The sequence below is a fragment of the Aotus nancymaae genome, unplaced genomic scaffold (genome assembly GCF_030222135.1).
Source record: "Aotus nancymaae isolate 86718 unplaced genomic scaffold, 86718_ANA_hifiasm-v0.15.2.pri h1tg000064l_0, whole genome shotgun sequence".
Taxonomy (NCBI): Eukaryota; Metazoa; Chordata; class Mammalia; order Primates; family Aotidae; genus Aotus; species Aotus nancymaae.
The window spans coordinates 1,942,090-1,967,225 of NW_026988478.1; the positions used below are offsets into that span (position 1 = coordinate 1,942,090).

The following is a 25,136-nucleotide window of genomic DNA, read 5'->3' on the forward strand; positions in this document are numbered from 1 at the left end:
GTATGATTTTTATTTCGTGAATATTTTATGTGTGTGAGTATAGGTTATCTGTTAATTTGGAGATGATCAGTTCTTGCTATTATAAGAGATCTGCTGTCTAACATTGCACAATACTATATAGTACACTCAAAATTTTAAGAGGGTAGATCTCAAGGTAGGTGTTCTTACCACAGTCAAGTAAAATAATTTTTAAAAAGTAAACGGGAGAAAATAGCAATGCAACAACGTTTGCAATCCTCAAATATTATGTGACTGCTACTGTGTGAATCAGAGATTACATTTTAATGATTCTAAGATGCATTATTGTAAGAATCCTTAACAGGTCAATAAATAAACTTTAACTTGGATCTCTGCAAGCTGCTCTGGGGTGGGATAAGGGATTTAGGATACTCTCCATGTCATCTCCAGGAATTCCGAGATTGGCGTTTTAGTCTGGATCAAAGATACAAATTCCTAATGCCCTAGCTATCTGAACTATCTCTAAAAGCCAGGCTCTTGCAAGAGGCACGATCCTCTGCCTCCGGGATGAAAGGGTAACATCGAAAGTCCTAAACCTCAAGTATGTGACCCACTCAACACCCTGGAGCCTGAAGTCTCCACTGCTGCAATCATTTCTTTGGCATTTTGCTCAGCGAATGAACATTATGGTCAAATCCCTTCTGCTTGGATATCACCGTATGGTATGCAAAATAATTAAACTTACTTGTTCTTTAAAGAAGCGGCTTCCTTCTTTAAGAATTGCAGACCCAGGGATCTCGGATAGCATGTTAGCTCTTGCAGCACGGACATGCGCTTAGAGCTCTGTTTTTTGGCTGCTGTCAAGACTATTCAAATCTCTTCTCTCTGCCCTTTTTAGGTTTGACACCTATAGATCCAAGAAAGAGAGTGAACGTCTGGTCCAGTATTTGAACGTGGTGCCCGATGGCAAGATCCTTGCTGTTGCAGTGAATGATGAAGGTTCTCGAAATCTAGATGACGTAGCCAGGAAGGCGATGACCAAATTGGGGAGCAAACACTTCCTACACCTTGGATTTAGGTACTGCCCCTCACTTCAGCCGCCACTGGGCTCTGGAACACTGAAGCCACCCTCTCCCACTGAGAATGTACCTTTTCCATCTCCTGTCCCCACAGCCATACCATCCTGAATGACCTAATGGAGGCAGGGATTTACATTTGACATCTGCATTTGATATGTTTGGAAATTGTTCTTAAAGAAAGCTTGTTTTTTCTTACAAGCATAGGTCACTCATAAAACACAAAAGCTCTCTGTTTATATGAACTCATTCATTCAGCCAGCCACTTACAAAATGCTACCTGAGCACCTACTGTGTGCAAGAGCCATGTCACTGATGTGCAGCTAATTTCATTTTCCCTTGCTTTGGGAAAGCGCTCATGTCATGGCGTGGGGATTGGCGGACAGTTTTTGAGAGATTATGTGAAGTGTCTCTGCCAGGCCAGATGCCCAAGGAGAAGCGGCCCTTTGCCATGTTCTAGTGTGTGCTGTGTTTGCCTTGGAATGCAGCATCATGTGTGACGTTGGCATGCACGCACATCGGCACCAAGAGGGGGCTGTTGGCCCCGTAGTAAACACGCCTTTTTAGAAAAATCTAATTTAAAGTTCCGGGATAGATGTGCAAGACGTGCAGTTTTGTTACATAGGTAAACGTGTGCCATGGTGGTTTGCTGCACCTATCAGCCCATCATTCAGGTATTAAGCCCAGCACGCATTAGCCGTTTGTTCTGACGCTGTCCCTCCCTCTGCCCACTCTGCCAGGCCCCTCCCAGTGTGGTGTTCCCCTCCCTGTGTCCGTAGTAAACTCGCCTTTTTATCATGTTGAATCAAATCTCAGCTCAGTGGAAAGTTGAGGTGATCTGTCCCATGGCCGTTTGGAGATTACGATGCTCCTCCCTCAGCTTCCCACTTCTGCGGGCACGATGAGAGGCAAGCCAGAGACTTTTCTGGGCTTGGAGCAAAGCGGTTTTGCTGTCTAAGCAGAAACGCCCTGGGCTGGGGAGGGGTGCTGCAGGTTCCAGTGTGCATTCTGGCAGCCCAGAGACAACGTCTCCTGGACGGGAAACTCGAGCAGGAAACTTCAGCAGCCAAAGATGGCAACGATACCTTGGAATCGCAAGCCTCCTTTGTCAGGATACACTAATGGCACTTCCATTCTGTTGTTCTATACACCCAAAGGCCAGTCTGTTAATTTATAGTGAGCTAGAAACGCCAGGGAACTGACTACTTAGAGCCTCAGAAGCAGAAGAAAGTGTCTGAGGGCCCAAGATCTGATCTGGCATCCAGTGGCCTGGGTTTGAGCCTGGGTCGCACCTCCTAGGAGGTGTGACTGCAGGCGATGACTCATTCTCTGCCTGGTCCTACGTCTGTAAAATGGGATATACCAATGGGACAATTAAATGTGATAATATGAGCAAAATTTTGTCATCACGTCTGGCACAGAATAAGCACTCCAGAAATGTTAGCGACTATTTTCTCCTTATAAACAAGAGCCACTGGAAAGATGGGCACTCACCATCTTTTGCCCATCTGTTCACGTGGGTAAAGGAGATACGTAGGCAGAAATCACATTTCCACGCCTCATTTGTATAGAGATGCTCTTCGAGTGAGAAATTGATGGCATCTAAAATCAGTAGGAGAACTGAGACTTGGACCCTTCATTGTTCACCCATTCGGGAAATGGTTACTGAACACGTAAGGTGGGAGGGGCTTGGTTAGACCAGGTGTTCTGCGCTCTCGGGGGAAGGCAGATGTGAATGCAAATTGGTGATGAGGCATGAGAGAGCAAGAGAATGGGCAAGGGGGGTTCCGTGCAGACGCACACGTGAGGATGAGGCCCAGCAGGTCCCATAGAGAGACCAGCAGCTTTGGAGGCCAAGGGGCAGAAGAGTGGCTCTCCCGAAGAAGGTGGGGATGGCCAGGCAGTGGCAGTATGTGAGAGAGGGCAACGGGTGAGAGAGGAGGCTGGAGGGCAGGGGCAGAGGGCCTTTGACTTTGTGCCAACGAGTTTGGACTTTATCCAAAGGGCAATGGGGAGCTACTGAAGGTTTTAGGCAGGAGACTGGGCAGTCAAATCCCCAACCTCGGTTAAACACCATTCAGTAGTGACCCACTTTCCAAGACAAGAGATCAAAACAATCATGAGAGCCATTCAGCACCAAAATCGATTGAGAGCTTGTAGTAAGAGAGGGCTACTGCAGAGGAGGAAAACCTCTTTCCTTCTACCCTTCGAAGTCCTTGGCTGGAGCACTGGTAACAAATCGCTGATTAACAGGAGAACAGCACACAAATGTATTTCAGATGGCAAGTTTTACATGACATGGGAGCCTTCGTAAGGAAACCAGGACCCAAAGAAACAGTTAAACTGAGTGTCGGTACACAAGGTTTGATGAAGCGGAGAGTTGTAGGGAATGTGATAGGACAGAGAATTGAGCCAAGCACAGTAAACTGGGACCACTTGGCACGGTCTGCTCCTGCAGATTCCTCTTGGCTTCCTTCTGCCTTTGGGGATCGGAGACTGCTGTCGTGACTATCCCACCGTGCCTGACTACCCTAGCCATCTGCCTTTGGGGATAAGGATGCTCTTTCCCTGGGAGTAAGGAAGGCCCCTCTCACATAAGGGTCTTGGACCTGCTTCAGGGGAAAGTCAGAAACTCCTTCCTGCCATTTCTCAAATTCCGTGAGCTTGAAGAATTCAATATGCCAAGCTCCCATTTTTGGGGTAGCATCTCCTGAACCCCATTACTGCATTAGGCATGATACAAAATGCCTAAGACAAAATGGGGTAAGAAAACCTTCCTGCCCTAAAGTGGCAGTTGCTTGCATGAAGGAAAGATGGGTGTACAATTTTTCAAAACCTCAGATCTTCTTTTTCACCTTCCCTCTCCATTAAGAAGAGACATTTCTGTCCTTTCCAGGCCCAAGGCAGATGGTTAAAGTGGTCAGTCACGTTAGCCTCTGATATTTTCCTAGAGCTCAACTCCAGGGGAGCTGAGCATGTTCTCTCTTGGAACGTGTTTTCCTAAAGGTATCCAGGCACTTGCTTCGGGACGTAATTGAGCTTGGCAGGTGGTGTGGTAGGTCTGTTGGCTTGTTTGTTTATTTGTGATTCATACTCCCATCTTCTGCCAGAATGGAGCTGAAGAGGCTCACAAGAAGCAGACACCAGGCAGGCCAGGCAGCGGCTTGCAAAGAAAGGTGCTTCCTGGAGAAGAGAAGCCCAGCAAGTGAATGAATCTCCCCCAAACAGCAGGGAGGGACGGAAGGACGCTCTTCAACCTGATGCTGCTTCAACTCTGCCTCCCCCGCCCCACACCCTGTGCAGGTTCAGACTCCTGAATAACTTTACTCTTTGTCTGTTTTTTTCTTTTTTTCAGACACCCTTGGAGTTTTCTAACTGTGAAAGGAAATCCGTCTTCTTCAGTGGAAGACCATATTGAATATCATGGTAATAAATAGCTGACTAGAGGCCTGATTCCCTCCAGTGTGTCTCTGACCAAGAGGCGCACGGTTTTTCTGAACAGTCCACTTTTCTCTGAGCGTGAGTGCCCGGCTCCCAACACCTGGATGAGTGAGCAGACGCTTAACTGGCCACCTTACATGGACGTGGCAAAGAGCTGGCCAAAGGCCCAACACTTGCGATAATATTTACCTTTTCATGGAAGTCTTTTTTTTTTTTTTTTTTGAGACGGAGTTTCGCTCTTGTTACCCAGGCTGGAGTGCAATGGCGCGATCTCGGCTCACTGCAACCTCCGCCTCCTGGGTTCAGGCAATTCTCCTGCCTCAGCCTCCTGAGTAGCTGGGATTACAGGCATGCACCACCATGCCCAGTTAATTTTTTGTATTTTTAGTAGAGATGGGGTTTCACCATGTTGACCAGGATGGTCTCGATCTCGTGACCTTGTGATCCACCCGCCTTGGCCTCCCAAAGTGCTGGGATTACAGGCATGAGCCACCAAGCCCGGCTCATGGAAGTCTTCATTGACTTAATCTAAAACCTAGAAGTGGCATAGAAAGATGAGAACTGGGATAGACCCAACAAGGGTGGTACTTTAAGAGCTAAAACCAGGCCGGGTGCGGTGACTCACGCTTGTAATCCCAGTACTGTGGGAGGTCGAGGCAGGCAGATCACTTGAGGTCAGGAGTTCGAGGCCACCCTGGCCAATATGGTGAAACCTGGTCTCTACTCAAAATAAATAAATAAATAAAAGTAAATTAGCCAGGCATAGTAACAGGTGCCTGTATTCCCAGCTACTTGGGAGGAGATCACACCACTGCACTCCAGCCTGGGCAACAGAGCGAGCCTCTGTCACAAAAAAAATTCTAAAAAGAGCTAAAACGACACTTTAGATGGGCTTTCAGGCACAGTGGGAGCCTCCTTTGCCCAGCACAGGCTGTGGGCAGCGCCGCAGCTCTAACGCCCAGGAGGAATTCAGCCCGTGAGACATGCTAGAGCTCTACGGTCTGAATTTGTTGGGAGGCTGTCTGTTTCCCAAGTGAATGAACGTCTTGATTTTCTTTTATTTACTTAAAAAATATTTGTTAATAAATGAGTCCGTGTCCACGTGTGTAGGGGGGTTTCCTTGTCTCGGAACTACAACTTTTTGAGTCTGGGGGTCTGTCCAGTTCCTGAAGGGTCTGGTTTCTCTGACAGGACACGGGGGCTCTGCCGCTGCTCGAGTATTCAAATTGTTCCAGACTGAGCATGGCGAATACTTCAATGTTTCTTTGTCCAGCGAGTGGGTTCAAGGTGAGGCGTTTCAGACAACTTGGTGACACCTAACAGTGGGATAGAAGGCCAGAAATCACTGTCTTTGCAGAACTAGGTTTGTCTTATACCAGTCGGACCACTGTAACTTTTGCAGGAGCAACTAAAAATGTGCAGCTGAAAGTTGTCTTTAATTCATCAAGCCACTTTAGCCCATAACCCAAAAGGGTGTTCTCCCCTGGTTGAGATTTGAATATCATCTCAACTGGGGTCTGTGGCATTCAGCTTAGTTCACAGAATATCTTTGATGTGCCAGGCAATGGCACTGAACAGGAAACGCAGATAGGAACGAAACCTGCCCCTCAAATAGCCCACACGCAGGGACTGCAGAAAATAGCAATCCCAGTTGCAGTCCTTGGATAATGGATTTACAGATGGGGTTTCTTTCTTTTCTCTTTGTTTATTTGCCTTTTCGATAACCCAGAACATAAATTGCTTTTACATAAGTAAGAAACCTCATTAAGAGAAACTCATTTTTTAATTAAAACATGGGAGAATAGGCAGTGTGACTTGCCCTGACAGGTAACTTCTGACGCTGCTGTTTGCTTTTTGCCTAGATGTGGAGTGGACGGAGTGGTTCGACCACGATAAAGTATCTCAGACTAAAGGTGGGGAGAAAATCTCAGACCTCTGGACAGCTCACCCGGGAAAAATCTGCAATCGTCCCATTGATATACAGGTACCAAACTCACAGCAAAAGTAGAAAATAGAAATGTGCTGTTTTGAAGAAGACTCTGTAGATCGCAGACGTTCTTGTCACTTGGGTGTTGTGATTGTCATGGCCCTCCTGTGAGGTAGGTCAGCCAGAGAGTCCCGTACCCACTCGAGAGACTGAAGCAGAGGCTGATTCTCTCCTGCGTCCAGCTTCTGAGTTCCTTCTCTTTCACTTGCCTCTTCATGGCTGACAGTGCCCCCACCGCAGGGATGGGGTTGGCCTGCCCAGCCTCACTTCCCAGGTGATTTCCTTAGGGATCTCGAGTGCACAGGATGCAGCTAGGATTTGGGGTACAGGCCAGGCCAGCCCAGATGGAGAACACTCGCATGGCCTTGTTCTCCACTGAGCTAAATCAAAGCCAGCATTCATGGAATGAACAGTGTTTGCTCAAAATCTTCATTTGGAGTTAATTCCATCTGCAGGGGACCTTGATGTTCTCAGTTGGCTGCATCAAGAATGTGTTGAGTAAATACACAGGCCTCACAATTCACCAGCTCAGACAGTGGGGTACTGAGCGTTGGGCACAACAGGAGAGGCAGGAGAAATAGGCAAGGTAAATGAGATTCACTTCCTTATGCCCAGCCTTGTTCCAAGACAAGATCTGAGGCTGCTTAAACGCTTGATGGAGAATTAGAAGCCCCTGGAGCCGGGCTCAGTGGCTCATGCCTATAATCCCAGCACTTTGGGAGGCCAAGGTGGGCAGATCACTTGAGGTCAGGAGTTAGAGACCAGCCTGCCCAACAAGGTGAAACCCCCTCTCTACTAAAAATATGAAAAAAAAAATCACCTTGGCGTAGTGGCAGGTGCCTGTAATTCCAGCTACTTGGAGGGCTGAGGCAGGAGAATTCCTCGAACCCAGGAGGTGGAGGTTGCAGTGAGCTGAGATCGCACCACTGCACTCCAGCCTGGGTGACAGAGCAAGACTCCTACTCAAAAAACAAAAATAGCATTTGAGAAAGGCCATCCCCGCCCATATTATCCTCCTTTAGCCAATAAACATAGTGACCACATGTGTACAATACTTTTCCTAGAATCTTGAAGCTCAAGTCCCAGGTCAGCTCGGGTCCCAGGCCATCTGTCTGTGCTCTCAACCCGCTACACCGTCCTGGGCAGAGCTAACTTCTACCCTCTGTCTTGCATCGTAGGAAGGACCGCTTATCCAAGGCAGGATCCTCTGCTCTGCACTTAGCAAAGGCTGGAGAAAACTTTCTCATTCTTTGGCTAAGGCTCTTCCCTTCACATGGCTTCAGTGTTATTGAGAAGGATTTACCCAGATTAAGTTGCAAGTTGCAGATTCTCCTTGGGTCCAACAGAATCAAAAAGCACTGATCCCCCATAGCACATACTTTCCAGATTTAATTTTAATTTTCTCTCATAACCTTGAACGTTCCAGCTTTAATTCTGAAATAGCCAGAATCTTATCCCTTCAGTTCACTTGACCACAGGAAGTCTAGCTCTTTACCAATATCCCCTCTCCAAAGACTTCTGGAAATGCTCAAGGAATGCTTACATGGTCCACAAATCTCTCCTGGTGTTTGCTCTGCCAGTCATCTGGCTCCAGACACTGTTGATTGGAAGACCACCTCTCAGTGCCAGGAAAACAGCATTTCTTAGACATTTCCCATTCTTGCATTTACTTTGCTCCTAGCACAGACACAGGCGCTTCCTTGCGTGTCCCAAAACACACAATTAAACCCAGGCTGAGAGCTCCTTAAGCCAAGACCCATCGTGGGGACCCAACCCTACACTCTGTAAATATTAGTCTGTTGCCATATTGCAAGGCCTAGTTCTCTTCCAACGAAAAGAGTCCCCTTGGTGAGACATTCCCCGAGTTCACGTTCTCCATTATTTGAGGTTCAGAGAATAAAAGACCCAACAGCAGTGTGGTCCCCTTACTCGGAAGCTTCGGCCAGTCTTCCCACAATGAAAGCACTCAGAACACCCAATTCCATAAGAACTTTGAATTTTTCTTGGCAAAACCAAGGTCTACTGAGTTGGTCATCTAAAAGGTGAGAGTCATGTGCCTCCAATGGTGAAGTCAAATCTCCATCTCTACTGAAGAGAAGGTGTTGCCACGCTGGAGAGATCAGGCTTATTCCTAATTCTCGCCACCAATCTTTCATCAATGATCATCCCCAGACTTAGCTAGAGGATCTCTTTATATCCATCGAAGGTAAAAATGGTGGCGTAGAATATGCTCCTGGATGTTTCCAAAACCAGAAAAACAAAGCCAGTCTTGTCTATGCTCACAAGAGGTGAGAGAAGCAGGATTTCCTCATTTTTAGAAGGTGGCAAATGCATCAGCCAAAAGCTGAATGCCCTTGTTAATTAACCCAGGGAGAGACTGAAATGAAACAGAACTTCCCACGTGCTCGTTTTTGCCACAGTTTTCTGCGGTCAGCTGGTGCCTCTCACCTCCCCGGCCCTGAGCTCTTACGTGTTTGTGCCTGGTCCCAGTGCCCAGCTCTGTGCCATACACAGCAGGTCCCGGCATACCTGCCATGCGCTGACACAGTCAGAGCCTCTGGGCCAGGGAGTGTCAAGGACATTTGCAACCTAGGCAAGACCGGAGGAGGCAGGTTGGGAAGAAAGAGGAAGCAGGAAGACTGCACAGTTGACCTCAGGAAAAGCGTTTCCAAGATCTGATATTTTGTGATTCTGAAAAAAAATAATAACAAAACACTGTTTCTATGTCTTGCCCTTCATTCGGTTCTCCTTCGCTGAAAATCCTCTTGCCTTTCACCTCCTCTGTTAAAACCCAGCTACCCTTCAAGGCCAGTGAGATCTACTAGACCCAGATTTCCCTGGGGGACTATGTGTTCCCCACAGCAGCCAGTGCAGTGGCTGGAGGGCGGCCTGATGGTAACAAAAACATATTTTGAAGCCAGAGAGATCTAAGTTGGCCAAAGAGATCGCAGCCCCACCACTTGCGAGCTTTGGCGTATCAGCAAGGTGTCCCCGGTGCAGAATTTAAGAAAGCCTGCTCCCTCCAATGCCAGCTCTGCACTTGGCATGACCCCAAGAGTGGATTTTAAATTACATTTTGTGCCCTGGGTACCTCACTCACAGTCTCGTTACCTAGTGCCTCAGTGTCCTCACATGTAAAAATAGGGATAATAATTGTTTCCTCATGGGCGTGTTTTGTGGATTCAATGCAATGAAATGTGAAAACTGAAAGTGGCCCATAAATTTTTTATTATTTAAAATTAATTTATTGGCCAGACACGGTGGCTCATGCCTATAATCCCAACATTCTGGGAAGCCAAGGCAGGTGGATCAACTGAGGTCAGGAGTTTGAGACCAGCCTGGCCAACGTGGTGAAACCACATCACTACTAAAAATACAAAAATTAGTGGGTGTGGTGGCAGGTTCCTGTAATCCCAGCTACTCGGGAGGCTGAGGCAGGAGAACGGCTTGAACCCGAGAGGCGGAGGTTGCAGTGAGTCAAGATGGCAGCACTGTTCTCCAGCCTGAGCAACAGAGTGAGACTCTGTCTCAAATCAATAAATCGGTGAAATGAAATGAAATAAATTCATTATTAGTTATCATATTGATAATTATTTTGTTATTATTATTATCAGAAATAACAGTAAACTCAGTCTACTTAAAGATCTGTTTCTCTGAATTATGGTGGATTCCTTTTTACTCTTCTCCAAAACTGAGGTCACTCTTTAGGATAGAAAAAGGAAAAAAGGAAAAGCAGCAGAATTGGGTAGATGCTCTTGTGAAATTACCGTTGGCTGTCGCACCTGGAGAAATCTCCAGCCCGTTTCGTGGTGCTCTCAGGCTCGGTTCTCAGTCTCGTGGCGTCTCCCACTGATGAACATGCTTGCCTCGGGAGCGTGTCAGGAGGCCCTAGGAGTCGGGCTTACCTTAACTGACCTTGAGCTTACACCTGAACCCCTCTGAGCATCAGCGCTGACCTCCATCTAAAAGCAAGTTTGCAACCCTGTCTCTCTGGCTGTTGCAGAGACCATCTGAGATAGTGGGTGTGAGTGTGTTTTTGCAGGAAATGGCTGAGTTTTCATTGTGGTTGAACTCACATCCACATGGCTCTCCTTCTAAGCCAAAGATAACGGATCTGCTGGGTTCAGAACAATGTTTCCTAAAAAGTCTCCTCTTTTTTTTGATCGGCTATACTTTCCTTCCTTATTACCCCTGTCTGGTCTCTTTGGTCTCTATGCCAAAGATGACAACAGCTGCAGCCCTTGCTCTAAATTGCATGTCTCTGAATGACAGTCACGGTCAGGATGCAGACACACCCTGGCTCTGGGATGGGCCCCAGCTGGCAGGGATCGTGCCCTCCTGGTAGGGAGGAGAATTGTTCCCTAAATTCTCCACCTGGCCTTGTGGCTTCTTACCAGCCAGCCCTCATCCACCGAGACCTCACTCTATGCCAGGCCCTGGGCTGAATGCTGGGGATAAGGGGCAAAAACCTGCTCCTTGCCCTCAGAGCCCACTACGTAGTGGGAGGAGGCAGACATTTGAACAAAGGACGGTAGGTGGCTAGCGCCTTAGGGCAAGAGTGGGTGGGGCTTAGCAGTATTGCATTGTAGTTACATAAGTCTGGGTTCAAGTTTCAGCTCTGCCACCACCTGGCTTTGTGATCCCAGGTAAGTGACCGAACCTCTCTGAGGATCAGTTTCCTTATCTGTAAAACAGCAGCCTCATGGTTTTGCTATGAAGATGAGATGAGATGATATAAGTAAACATCTCACTTTATAACTACGCAAGTGGTTCTCAAACTTTGTTGCCCATTAGAATCACCTGGGCGACTTTTAAAAGTCCAGATGCCCGCCGGGCACGGTGGCGCATGCCTGTAGTCCCAGCTACTCAGGAGGCTGAGGCTGGAGGATCTCTTAAGTCCAGGAGTTCTGGGCTGCAGTGCGCTATGCCAATCGGGTGTCCGCACTAAGTTCGGCATCAATATGGTGACCGGGAGCGGGGGACCACCAGGTTGCCTAAGGAGGGGTGAACCGGCCCAGGTCAGAAACGGAGCAGGTCAAAACTCCCGTGCTGATCAGTAGTGGTATCGCGCCTGTGAATAGCCACTGCACTCCAACCTGGGCAACATAGCGAGACCTCGTCTCTTTAAAAGAAAAAAATTTGTAAAAAATATAAAAGTTTAAAAAGAATGAAGTAAGTTTTTTAAATGATCAGAAAAAGAAAAAAAAGTCCAGATGCCCATGCTGCACCCCAGACGCAATCAAATCTGAGACTCTAAGGATGGGGCCTGGGCATGAGCATTTTCTAAAGACTCTTCCCCCTGGGATGCGGAGCCACATTGGGACCGTTGGCCGCTGTTCGTGGTGCTGCAGTGGTGATGCGGATTGTAAAACATGGTCAGCCCAGGTCCTAAAAGAGCACCTACTTGTTCTAGATGCCCTGTAAAATCTTCACCCAGCCATAAGCAGTAAATCCCTCGTTTCGATTGAGTACTCTAGGACCTCAGGCTAGGCATTTATCTATTGCAAGACTTTAGGCTGTCTTTCTCATAACAAAGCCGATGGGGGCAATCACTGGGATAATCATCTCAGGCCATTGTAAATAGTGTTGCAGCAGGGACAATTTTAGACTTCTGAGTACATGTTTAGAACATGAATCATCACCTTCCTTCTTTATAAAAAAAAAAAATGACTTTGCTCTGTAATTTCTTTGCCATTCCCAGGCCACTACAATGGATGGAGTTAACCTCAGCACTGAGGTTGTCTATAAAAAAGGCCAAGATTATAGGTTTGCTTGCTACGACCGGGGCCGAGCCTGCAGGAGCTACCGTGTGAGGTTCCTCTGTGGGAAGCCTGGTAAGCAGCCCCTTGTCGGGGACGGAGGTGCAGCTGCGGCTTGGTTCCTTGAACTGGCAGCTACGCAGGCAACCTCCAGACATCTCAGTGAAGCAGCACTCCCAATGGAGAGTACTTTTGTGACACAGTAGCAGTGGGAGGGGCCTTGGAGTTGGCAGAAGACAGCAGAACCCCACCCTGCCCATAAGTCTTTCAGGAAGGGGAAGGGTCTGGTCCAAGACAGTCAGGGTTCAGATGGAGAGAACCGTCCTCCCCTGCAAAGAGGTGCAGCTTTTTGCTTTTTTTGGTGCTATTATATTAAACCCAGTTCCAAAGGTACTTGTTAGAAAAGATTGGAAGTGGTCGGGTTGTTCTCGGAGGCACTTGGCCATCTCCAGAAGGCAGTCATTAGGAATGACAGTTTAGGGGGAGAGGTTTATGGCTACCGAAAATAATAGTTGAGAGGAACTGTATTTATTTTACATCTTTAGCAAAGTGGGTGGGGTGAGGCAGCCACATTTAACTCCAGCTAAGAAGTTAGTGGAAAATTCCTCTGCCCGGAGCTAATGAATGGCTCTCTTCTGGTAGGATTTTTGTTGACTTCAAAAACCTTTACCAAGAGTGGGATGGAGTAAGCTAGTGATTTGGGGTTTGGATAGGCAAACCTGGCATTTACTTATTTAGGGAGGGGAAGGGAAAAAAGACGTAGCCAAACATTTGCCAAGGGCAAAGGGCTCTGTCTCAGTCTTTCCTGTTTTGGGTTGCAGTGAGGCCCAAACTCACAGTCACCATTGACACCAATGTGAACAGCACCATTCTGAACCTGGAGGATAACGTACAGTCGTGGAAGCCTGGAGACACCCTGGTCATTGCAAGTACTGATTACTCCATGTACCAGGCAGAAGAGTTCCAGGTGATTCCCTGCAGGTCCTGCGCCCCCAACCAGGTCAAAGTGGCAGGTAGGACTTTTACTAATCCCTCCCTAGACTGGGAGATTCTGAAAACTGTTAGGCTTAAAGTAAACTGAAGTTATGACAAATCTGTATCAGTCAGCTATGGCTGTAATGATGCTGCATAACAAAAAAAATCTTGAAGCCTTGTGGCAAGCCTTTATTTCTTACTCATGCATCTGCAGGTTGTCTAGAGTTCAGCTTCTCTAGACTGAGCTTGACTGCAGGCTGAGAGTTGGGTTCGAGTCACTTCCATATGACTCCCATTCTTCCCAAAACAAGTTCTTCTCCTGGGGGAGGTTGCAAACTCCTAGGGTTGAGCAGAAACAGAACTCTTAAAGCCTAGGCTCAAAGGTGGCACATTCTCATAGTCACATTCCATTGGCTACAGTAAATCACATGGTAAAGTGCAACATAAATTGACTAGGGAAGTATATATCTCTCTCCAAGTTTGAGGGGGAGGAAGTGAATATTTGTTTGTTTGTTTGTTTTTGAGACGGAGTTTCGCTCTTGTTACCCAGGCTGGAGTGCAATGGCGCGATCTCTGCTCACCGCAACCTCCGCCTCCTTGGGTTCAGGCAATTCTCCTGCCTCAGCCTCCTGAGTAGCTGGGATTACAGGCACGCACCACCATGCCCAGCTAATTTTTTGTATTTTTAGTAGAGACGGGGTTTCACCATGTTGACCAGGATGGTCTCAATCTCTTGACCTCGTGATCCACCCGCCTCAGCCTCCCAAAGTGCTAGGATTACAGGCGTGAGCCACCGCGCCCGGCCCTATTTGTTAAACAATTATTCAATCTACAACAAAACTTTTAATCTCTTCTATCTGGGGGTTTGGGGTTTTTCTTTTTCTTCTCCTAAATCTTGATTTAGATGTCCTGTAATTTATGTTATGTGACGTTACTGGAATCACAGATTGTTAAAGGTAAAAGGAGACTTGAAATATAATCCAGATCAATAATTCTTAGTATGGGGAGTTGTCTTTCAATTAAAGTTCTTTGGTTGTAAGCAACAGAATCCAACTTGACTATCTTAAGCAACACAGAAATTTATTGAGAGGATATTGAACTTGGAGAACTAAAGGAGAAGCTGAATAACCTGCAAAAGGACAGGGAACAAGGTAGCCTCTGGGGTCTGGGTAGTGGGAACTAATGGATCCATCCTTAAGGCATCATCTTTAAGAACTATGCTTAGGCTCTGGGACATAGTGCTCCAAAGTCACCTTACAGGGAGAAAGCATCCATTTGGACTGGTGGCTCGTGTACTCACCCTTTGGCTGGGAAAGGCAGGAACCTTTACTGAAAGTTCTTCTAAGACTGCATCAAAGGGATAAATGGTCATTCCCCGAAGGAAAATTGGGATGTATCACCAAAAGAAAGGGGAATCAACACTGGGCATTAAAAATACCACATGCTGGGCCAGGTGCAGTGACTCACTCCTGTAATCCCCGCACTTTGGGAGGCCGAGGAGAGTGGATCACGAGGTCAAGAGATCAAGACCATCCTGGTCAACATGGTGAAACCCCGTCTCTACTAAAAACACAAAAAATTAGCTGGGCATGGTGGCGCGTGCCTGTAATCCCAGCTACTCAGTAGGCTGAGGCAGGAGAATTGCCTGAACCCAGGAGGTGGAGGTTGCGGTGAGCCGAGATCGTGCCATTGCACCCCAGCCTGGGTAACAAGAGCGAAACTCTGTCTCAAAAAAAAAAAAAAAAAAAAAAAAATCACATGCTACAGTGGGACTGGGAGAAAGACTATGGATTGAGAAAGCATTTTCAATATGTTCACCATATCCATTTGGAAAGAAACCCTTGAACATAAAATTTAACACGATCTTTTTGACTGGCCGAGATGTGCTTGAGGAAGAATCTACGGAGGAAAAGTTTAAAAAGTCTGAGAACATTGGTGGAATTGAGTCCCGTTATCTCACTCATGGGGGAAGCAGACCCTAGAGGTCCTGTGGCAGAGGCAGTCCACAAACACTGCAGCTGTGATGCCAGGGTGCCCATCATACACCTCAGAACCTGAAAAAGATGGCTTGCATGCTTTGGAGGGAGATGGTAATTTGGTGAGTGTAAAGAGAGGGAACGAAGTAGCAGCTTGTGGGTAGAGGCTGAGTAACAGAGTCTGCTTTTTTAAATGACAATGTTTGAACCCCTACAGTATTTGCAAAAGGTTTCGGGGTATCTTACCATAAACACAAGTCCAAGTAAATCTGGCACCCAGGGAAAAAAAGATAGAAGGAGAATAAATTCAGTGAAAGCAGAGAGGGAGGTGACTGAGATTAGCAGGAGAGCAGAAGACCCTAAAATAGACAATAAGCTTTATCTCTGAGCTTCCTGGCAGCCAGAGCAAAGAAGGAAACTTCACGAATTACTTAACTCAGTATCCACTGAAAGGAAGGAGACAGGAGCCCAGAAGATCAAGAGGGTCTCTCTTAGCTCTGAGCCACTGAGGAATTTGCCACAGGGGTTTTCATAAGAAAGATATTCACAACAGTGTGAGCAGCCATGCTGGGAGCAGTTTTATGCAAAGATGCTCTGTGTGGCTATTTGCAGTTGAACTCCTAATAGTAGATGGGGAAATGCTGTTGGTCACATTCTATGAAGATATTTTGAAGAAGACATTTTTGGTTTGGGTTTTGTTTGGCAGAGGCAGAATAGAATAAAGAACACTGGCTTTGGAACCAGACATCTGGGATTTGGGTTCCAGGAATTGCAGTTATTTGCTGTATGACCTTAGACAGTTACGTAATCTTTATCTCAGCTTCCTGTGATCTGTAAAATCATGCCTGTAATCCTAGCACTTTGGGAGGCCAAGATGGGTGGATTACCTGAGCTCAGGAGTCTGAGACCAGCCTGGGCAACACGGTGAAACCCCATCTCTAGTAAAATACAAAAAATTAGCTGGGTATAGCAACATGTGCCTGTGGTCCCAGCTACTTGGGAGACTGAGGGAGGAGAATTGGTAGAACCCGGGAAGCGGAGGTTGCAGTGAGCCGAGATCGTGCCACTGCACTCCAGCCTGGGTAGCAGAGTGAGACTTCGTCTCTCTAAGAAAAAGAAGAAAAATGGAGATAATGATTATGACTACTTCATGGGATTGTTGTGAGGGTTAAAGGAGTTTGTGTATGTGAGGCGCTTACAATATTGCCTGGCACACAGTAAGTGCTCAATGAACGTTAGCTCTGCTTATTACTATTAGGTGCAGTAATTCAGCAACTGTGCTTAAAGACGGGAAAGGAGGAAGGGGCGTGGCTAACAGCGTTTTATAGCTGACCAATTCTGCTCTTTTGGGACATGCAAGTGGAGGGTGTTGTAGAGACAGGGAAGCAAATTATTTCTATCATTATGATTATTTTGTAGAGACAGAGTCTCACTATATTGCCCAGGCTGTTCTCAAAATCCTGGGCTCAAGTGATCCTCCGTCCTCAGCCTCCCAAAGCGCTGGGATTACAAGCATGAGTCAGCACACCTGGCTGTCGTCGTTATTAATGAACACCCGAGGTCTGTCGTAGGCCTGCAGCTATTTCTCCGCATGCCTCCAGTGCCTCAAGGTGTGGATGCCATCTCTGTGAGTGTGCGTGTTGCACGCTTCCTCCATCCTTAGGCTGGGCAGGTGGCCTTGCCCCGCCCTTTCTTCACGAGGAGGTGGGCAGGAGCATTTCATCATTTATTCACCAAGCCATTAGAAAGCATATATAGGCCGGCGCGGTGGGTCACGCCTGTGATCCCAGCACTTTGGGAGGCCAAGGTGGGTGGATCACGAGGTCAAGAGATCGAGACCATCCTGACCAACATGGTGAAAACCCGTTTCTACTAAAACTACAAAAATTAGGCATGGTGGTGCACACCTGTAATCCCAGCTACTCAGGAGGCTGAGGCAGGAGAATCGCTTGAACCCGGGAGGCGGAGGTTGCAGTGAGCTGAGATAGTGCCACTGCACTCCAGCGTGGGTGACAGAGCAAGACTCTGTGTCAAAAAAAAAAAAAAAAAAAACACATACATGTGCCAGGCAATGTGCCAGCCTTGCATACGCTGTGATGAGCAAGACAGATGTGTTTCCTGTCCTCAGGGAGCGTGCAGTCCAGCAGTGAAGATAGATAGCCACCAAAGTTTTCTTCCAATCAAAATAGAATTACAAAATAGAACGGTGACAACCCCTATCAAAGTGGAATATGGGAGGTGCTGGGACTATAGAAAAGGGAGATTTGGCACAGACAGACAGGAATGGGCGTCTTCCCAGAGGAGTGAGCGACTGAGCCGAGACAGCGTAGAAGCTACCTCGGGAGAAGTATTGCCAGAGGGGAACATAAAGTTGCGGGGAGCATGGGGCGTTCCAGCTACCAAGAGGCCCGGAGTAGCTAACGTGGAGAATGGGACAGCTGCATGGGGCTTCAGGGAGAGGGAGGGGCCGTGGCGCAATCTGGGGCTTTATTCTGAGTGCACAGCGAAGTCGCTGGAGGATAGAAGCCTACTGGATTTCCCCTGGCAAGGAAGCAGTGTCTAGAGCTGTCTCTAGGGGGGTGCCAGGAGAAGCACGTTCCTAATGATTGTTAAACCCTTGTGTCTTCACCGAGTGACTATGTGTCACCCAGGGACAAGCCATTGTGAAGAAGCCTCTGGGAGGTCAGATGTCCCCCTGGACTCTTGGCAGGAGTGGCATTCAGACCACCTGAGCCGATGTCACTGCTCACTATGAGCTGGTCCACGGGCCTGGGGTGGCATGTGGGCGTTTAGGAGGGTGAAAGCCTGACCGCGAGCCCTTGCCTGCATGGAATGGGGAGGGCATTCCAGGGAGAGGCGCGCGGGCTTTCTTCAGACCAGTCCCAGTCTGCACCCCAGGCTGGGTCACCCCGAGGGCTGCACGGGAGACCTCAGTGTGAGCAGGTCCTGTCCAGGCAGCTGTGGTGCCGAGGGTGGCTCTGTGCCGTCAGGGCATCTGTGTGTGTCAGAGCATCTCTGGCTCAGCCTACAGTGCGGTTGGGGTGTCCCTGCAGGAGAGCTGCTCCTCTCGATCACGTTTGACCACCAGGGTCAGCTGCTCCTGGGGGCCCCTGAAGGCTGGACAGAGTGCAGTGAGGCCACTCCAGGCCCGGAGTACCAAGTGGGAGAGGATGCGCAGAGAGGATGTCGCGCCTGCCTCACGCCCTCCACTTCCCTTGGGTTTAGCACCGCCTGCGCGTGTTTCTGCATTAGCCGCACCCCAGCTCACCTCCCCGCCCTTAAAGATATTCCGCTCAGGGCGGCCGCCTCCTTTGCTCTGCCCAGGAGCTGTGGGGCCCCCATGGAAACAGCATCTCCTGGTGAACAGCGCCAGAAAAGCCCCAGGTAGGGTGCCCGTGTGTGTGTGTGTATGTGGGTGTGTGTATGTGCGTGTGTGTATGTGCATGTGTGTATGTGCGTATGTACATGTGTGTGCATGTGTATGTGCGTGTGTGCGTGTATGCACGCGTGTGTATGTGTATATGTGTGTATGTGCGCGCGTGTGTGTGCATGTGTGTGTGCGCATGTATGTGCGTGTGTGTATGTGAGTTTGTGTGTGTATGTGCATGTGTATGTGTGTATGTGCGTGTGTGTGTGCGTGTATATATGTGTGTGTGTGTGTGTGTGTGTGTGTGTGTGTCGTGTCTGTCTGTCCTGGAGAGGCTCAGATTTATCCTATTCATCCCCAAGCCCATTCTCTGGCTCTCCATCTCCCCATTGACAGGGATCAAGGACTCTACCCACTTCTCGCTTTTCTCTGAGCACCCCGCCATCCTGTGCTCTCTCTTAGGCTTCTCTCCCCCAGGCTGGCTGCACACGGGGACACATCCTTCCTGGGTCCTCCTTCCTCATTGCTCCCAGATTCCATTCGACAGGACCGTTTGCATTTTAAGGCCTTTCTGACGGGAAAACAGATGGGAGTAATGAAGTAATGAAAAGGCATGAATCATCTAAAAAAATTTCAAAATTTTGTCACCCACAGTATGATTCTCAACAGTTCACAGTGCGGCAATTGGAACTCCCCTCCCTTGATTTCCGGCTCTCTTGTCTTTACCACCTCCCCACTTTGCCCATAAACACCCCCCATGCCTTTAAAGAATGCCGCCATTAGCTGGAATTAACATGAATTTAGTTTTCTGTGATATTCCAAGTACTTCACATAAACCATCTTGTTCACTCTTCACAAAACAGTAGGGGCTACTGTTTTCTTCATGACACGAATGAGAAAACTGAGGCTTATGGAAATTAAAAGTCTAAAATTCTATTCCAACTGGGCGAGGTGGCTCACGCCTGTAATCCCAGCACTTTGGGAGGCCAAGGTGGGCGGATCACCTGAGGTCGGGAGTTCAAGACCAGTCTGACCAACGCAGTGAAACCGGTCACTACTAAAAATACAAAGTTAGCCAGGTGTGGTGGCACATGCCTGTAATCCCAGGTACTCGGGAGACTGAGGCAGGAGAATTCCTTGTACCCGGGAGGCAGAGGTTGTGGTGAGCTGAGATTACACCATTGCACTCTAGTCTGGGCAAAAAAGCGAAACTCCACCTCAAAAAAAAAAAAAATCTATTCCCCAGTCACAGCAGTCGGGTTTTATGTGTCCAGTAGCCACTGGCTACCCCTCTGGATGCGTCCAGTAGACTACCGGCTACCCTTCTGGATAACCCAGAATAGAGCATTTCCTTCATCACTGGAAGTTCTAGTGGGCGGCAGTGATACTAGGTCAAGCAAGTCAACAGCTGAGCCAGGGTTCTAAGTCAGAGCCATCTGACTCCAAAGCTACCTGTCCTGCTTCACCCTCCCTCCATAAGGCCCTTGTTCCCAGCGTCTCCACCTGAAGATGATGACCCCCTGTTCCCCTCCCCAGACTCCCGGAGTCCTGCTAGGTCTGAGCTCCAAGTGCACACTCTGGCTTCTTCCATTGGAAGGTCCTTGATGTTTTTCTCTTGACCCCAGGGTGCCCAGCATCCTGCGTACCCTGTAGAGAGGGTTCTGGGACCAAGACACCTGCAGAGTAAGGACGAGAGAAGGTCAGCATCTGCAGGCCTGTGTAGGGCAACTGTGCAGAGCCCCCTGCTTCCCAGGCCTCTTCCCCTTCACCTGGGTGCTCGTGCGCTTCTGGATTATTTGAGACAAGGCTGGTCTGGCCACATCTGCTTTTCCCTGGTGGAGCTTCATGTGTCAGGGCTTTGAGGAGGAAGGGAGGGGTGGAGGCTTGGTGGGAGAATTCTGAGCAGGATGGGGTGCGGGGGAGTCAGGCACACAGTGTCCCTCGTCTCTCGGATAGCAGCCTGGGAGTGGCCAGCGAAGGCGGCAGCAGGACAGATAAAGTGGCTGCCACAGCTAACAGCCACGGCCAGGTCTTGTACAAGGTCTTGAGAGGAAGCTCCCCAGCCGGGAGGCGGCTGTGAGACTGAAACATGCTTGCAGCTCCCAGCCCGACTTACATTTCCTTGGCTCACAGGAGTCTGATAAACACAGTGCCTCCCCCTACCTGACAGCCACTCCTCCACCCTGCCCAACTTCCCCCACGGGACAAAGAAAGATGTCAAGTTTGCTATCTACTAACTCCCGTCATTACAGGTGTGAAGCCAGCGGTGGGAGCCTTGGGGATGGTGCCAGGGACAGCTGCAGGTGTGCTCTCTGGCCACCTACAAGGGCCGAAGCAGAAGCCTCTAATTCGTGTTCTTCCTGGACACCCGTTTTTTTTTTTGAGATGGAGTCTTGCTCTGTCCCCCAGACTGGACTGCAGTGGCGGGATCTCGGCTCACTGCAACCTCCACCTCCCAGGTTCAAGCAATTCTCCCGAGTAGCTGTGATTCCAGGCGTGTGCCACCATGCCTGGCTAATTTTTTGTGTTTTTAGTAGAGACGGGGTTTCACAGTGTTAGCCAGAATGGTCTCGATCTCCTGACCTCGTGATCTGCCCGCCTCGGTCCCCCAAAGTGCTGGGATTACAGGCATGAGGCACTGCGCCCGGCCCCTGGGCATCATGTTTTAAGGTGGAGGCTGGCAAGCTGAGAGAAGTACCCAGAGCACCAGGATACATGTGCTGTGAGGAATGGTTGGAAGGCAAAGGACGAGTGTCCTGGAGGCGTGGAGGCTCGGCCTGGTTTCTCGGCTCTGCCAAGCACTGTGGGAACTCCCAGAAGGAAAGGCTAATGCTGACTGTGGTCAGAGAGGGCGTCACTGAGAAGGAGAAATGAGCTGGATCGTGAGGGACCAAGTGGAGAAAGCTGCCGCAGGTGGAGGGAGACACGGATGAAAGCTCTGGCATGTCCAAGGAAGGACGAGGGTCTGGTCTGGCTGGAACAGAAGAGAGTATGTGGGAGTGATGAGAGATGAACCCACAGGAGCTGGGCGTTTCACAGTGTCAGTCCCTTAAACTGGTATGCCGGGAGCTGAGTTTTGCATGGAGACCTCTTTGCCATCCCCTGCCTAGCAGGACTGAGCCTGCTGCTCTCTGCATGTTGCTCTCAACATGCTCAACCCTTTGGGGAGTTTGGGAAGTCTGCTTTCTTCCCTTTGCAAAGTTCACTCTGTGCTCTCAGGACCCACCCCTGGGGCTCCCCATCGCTTGGTCAGTTCAGGGGCTGCTGTGAGATGCCTCTAGGGCACTGGCAGTCAGTTCTTCCTTTGCACCCTAAGAGCAGCCCAAGCCAGCCCTGCTTGGTTGGAAAGCCTTTGGGAGTGTTTCTGGGCACAGACACAGCCATCCATGGGGGTGTCCACCAGCAAACAAAGGAACTTCCAGATCCAGCGTGGCTGGAGGCATAGGGCCTGGAAACCCAGGCTCCTGGAAGGCCTAAGGGAAAGATACTCCAGCTCTGTAAAAAGAAGGGCCCAAGGCCGGGCGTGGTGGCTCACACCTGTAATCCCAGCACTTTGGGAGGCCGAGGCAGGTGGATCACGAGGTCAAGAAATCAAGACCATCCTGGTCAACATGGTGAAACCCCGTTTCTACTAAAAATACAAAAAATTAGCTGGGCATGGTGGCGCGTGCCTGTAATTCCAGCTACTCAGGAGGCTGAGGCAGGAGAATTGCCTGAACCCAGGAGGCGGAGGTTGCAGTGAGCCGAGATCACGCCATTGCACTTCAGCCTGGGTAACAAGAGCGAAACTCTGTCTCAAAAAAAAAAAAAAAAAAAAAAAAAAAAGAAGGGCCCATTTTTACTGTCCTATTTGTCTGCAGGGAGCATCTTGACCTGGGGTGGTTTGGGAGAGTAGGAGAGACAGGGAAGCAGAGGGTGCTGAAAATCTTTTGGTCTCTGTGTTGATCCTCAAGCTCTTCCACAGGTGAGGAGAAAGCAAAGGAGGAAGATGTGTCCAGGCAGATTTAGATGTGCAGGTGACAGACGGCGTGTAGGACCAAGGAGAGCGGCAGGAGTAGCAGAGGGAGCCTGCAGGCTGTGAGGAGCTCCTTCGCCTTCCCATCCTTCCTTCAGACCTTCAAATGCAGGTCTGAAGCCTGGGAGGGGACAGGAAGGAAGGATGATTAGGAGGAGGGAGCTCAGACTGCAGTGTGGCTCTAAGAAAGCTTGAGGGGCCAATGGGGAGCTGGGGAGCAAAGGCTGCGTGCTGGGGGCATCTCGCCCGGGGCAGGAAGGGCCCGACTCTAGACTCTAGTACCTCTGCGGAGCTCAAGGGAGGAACCCAAGAAGAGCACAACCCTGGAGAAAACGCACATGGATCCTGAAGGTGCAGTCGCTGGAGGCTGTCCACTCACAATTCCCTTGGCGGCAGGCTCCCTTCAAGAGAGATCAGAGCAGCACGCTCCTGTGGCTGCCGGAGAGAAGACCTGTACATGGGAATGAGATGATGCGTCAGTCCTTGGAGGAAGAGGCCAGGGCGCGTGGACGGTAAAAGGGCTTGGGAAAGACAGGACTCACGCTCTCATGTGGCACGGCCATCGAGTCACAGGTGGAGGCATTGTGTTGAAGGTTGCCTTTGTGGGAAAGGTCCCGCAGTCCCAAGGCGCTCACTTGGTCACAGAGGATCCAGGGCTAAAGAGAAACAGCCCAGACCCCATGTCAGCTGTGGGCCCACGTTCTCCTCCCCACTCACCATCAGGCCCTGAGCACACTCTGACCTTCCATTTCCTCAAATGGAAAATTAAGTGACTGCAAAAGCCCTCCTGTATCTGATTCTTCATGATTAGATCTGATTACAATCCATTTTCAGTCTGTCCTTCAGTGAATCCTCCACTGGACTTGTGAGTCTCTCTTCTCATCAGACATTCTGCAGGTCCAGCCCTCTGTCTGGCTCCCCTGAGGGACTCGTCACTCAGAAGCCAGTGCAAAGTTCTTTTTCAGAAAGATTCTGCCCCTCACACCTGGGAAGGCCCCGTGACTGAAGGCCACAGAGCCGATGGATGGGAGATGAGTCAGGGATGAAAGGAGGGGCTTTTCCATGGGTGGCCAGTGGGAGCCCTGCTTCTGGATCTCAGAAGTGCGAAGACACGTGGCCCTATAGCGCAATTGAGAAGCCACGTTCAGTGGGATGCCCTGGAGGAAGGGGCTCCCACATTCTGCAGAGTTAACTCATTTCATATCGTTTCCCCTGGTTGGTGTCAGAACCTTGGATGAAACCGAAGGCCTGACAGCTTCCACGTGTGGTGTCCACTCCCCACCCCTTTTGCAGGACACAGACCTTTATGGCATCTGCCTATCAGGGAGTGAGAGTACATTGCAGTAAATGAAATCTTTCTAAGGTTTTTTGATGTCTGATACTTGTTTAAAGAAGGACTCTGTGCTTGCTGTGGTGGCACCCACTTGTAGTCCCAGCATTTGGGGATCCCAGGCAGGAAGATTTTTTAGCCCGGGAGTTCAAGACTACAGTGAGCTATGATCACACCACTGCACTCCAGCCTGGGTGACAGGTCAAGACCCAACCCAGTATCTGAAGAAAGGAGGACTCTGTGATAGATGGAATAATGACCCCTAAATAATATCCATGTCCTGATCTAACCCATGAATGTTAGCTTATGTGGTAAAGGGGACTTTGCAAATGTAATGAATTAAGGCTCTGGAGATGGGAGATTATCCTGGATTATCTGGGTGGGCCCAGTGTGGTCACGGGGGGCCTTATAAGAGGGACACAGGAAGGTCAGAGTTGGAAGAGAGTGACGTGGTGATGGGGCAGCTACTGGAGTGAGGTGCGTTAAAGCGGACGGAAGGGGCCATGAGCCAAGGAACACAGGCGGCCCTTCAAATCTGCAAAGGGCATGGAGCAGATTCTCCTCTGGAGCCTCCTCAAGGAACCAGCCCTGTTGACACCTTGATTTAGCCCCATAAGATTCATTTCAGACTTGTGACTCCCAAGGCTATAAATTTATGTTGTTTTAAGCCACTAAGTTTGCAGTAATTTGTTACAGCAGTGGTAGGAAACTTATACCAACTCCACAGGAGATATTTTCTCAAATTTGCCATGCATCAGTTTCACATCTTGAATAAGATGCTTCAAAGAACACCCACCATCTCACTGAGTCTGCAGAATTCCAAAACAGTAAACATCCCTAGAAACACTGCAGGCACACAGGACGTGCCGGGTGAAGGGGCAGGCAAGGGTCGGCTCTTCCTGCGGAGGAGACAGCAGGGCAATGCCACCGTGGTGGGTGTTGCTCGGGGCTAATTATAACTGTGGCCTTCACATGTGGACACTGGCTGTGTCTGCGGGCTGAGGCCGGGGCCCCATTGCTCAGTCAAGATCATAGTGAAAGCCAAGAGGTGAGGTGGTGTGGTTCAGGCTGGGAATCCACATAGGAGGTTATTGCTGTCTGTAATTCATCCTCAAATGGAAGAGAAAGCATCCATAAGCCAGGTCAGCAACCTCAGTGACGAGCCAAACAAATTTAGAGCTCGCCTAAGATCTCCTTATTCCATAAAAGCATGTGGGATTGTTGTGGAGGCAGGATTTGGGGCTATAAATCA

General features: G+C 49.2%; 1 protein-coding gene across 3 annotated transcripts in view; it reads left to right on the top strand.

Annotated features, from left to right (window-relative positions):
• Positions 1-25,136, top strand: part of CEMIP (cell migration inducing hyaluronidase 1) — a 176,228-nt gene that overhangs the window by 104,238 nt on the left and 46,854 nt on the right. For all 3 annotated transcript variants that reach the window (XM_064366135.1, XM_064366134.1, XM_064366136.1), the window contains 6 exons: positions 857-1,036; positions 4,390-4,460; positions 5,667-5,762; positions 6,338-6,459; positions 12,164-12,296; positions 13,043-13,234. In XM_064366135.1, coding sequence (XP_064222205.1) covers positions 857-1,036; positions 4,390-4,460; positions 5,667-5,762; positions 6,338-6,459; positions 12,164-12,296; positions 13,043-13,234 — 794 coding nt within the window. The remainder of the gene's footprint in view (positions 1-856; positions 1,037-4,389; positions 4,461-5,666; positions 5,763-6,337; positions 6,460-12,163; positions 12,297-13,042; positions 13,235-25,136) is intronic.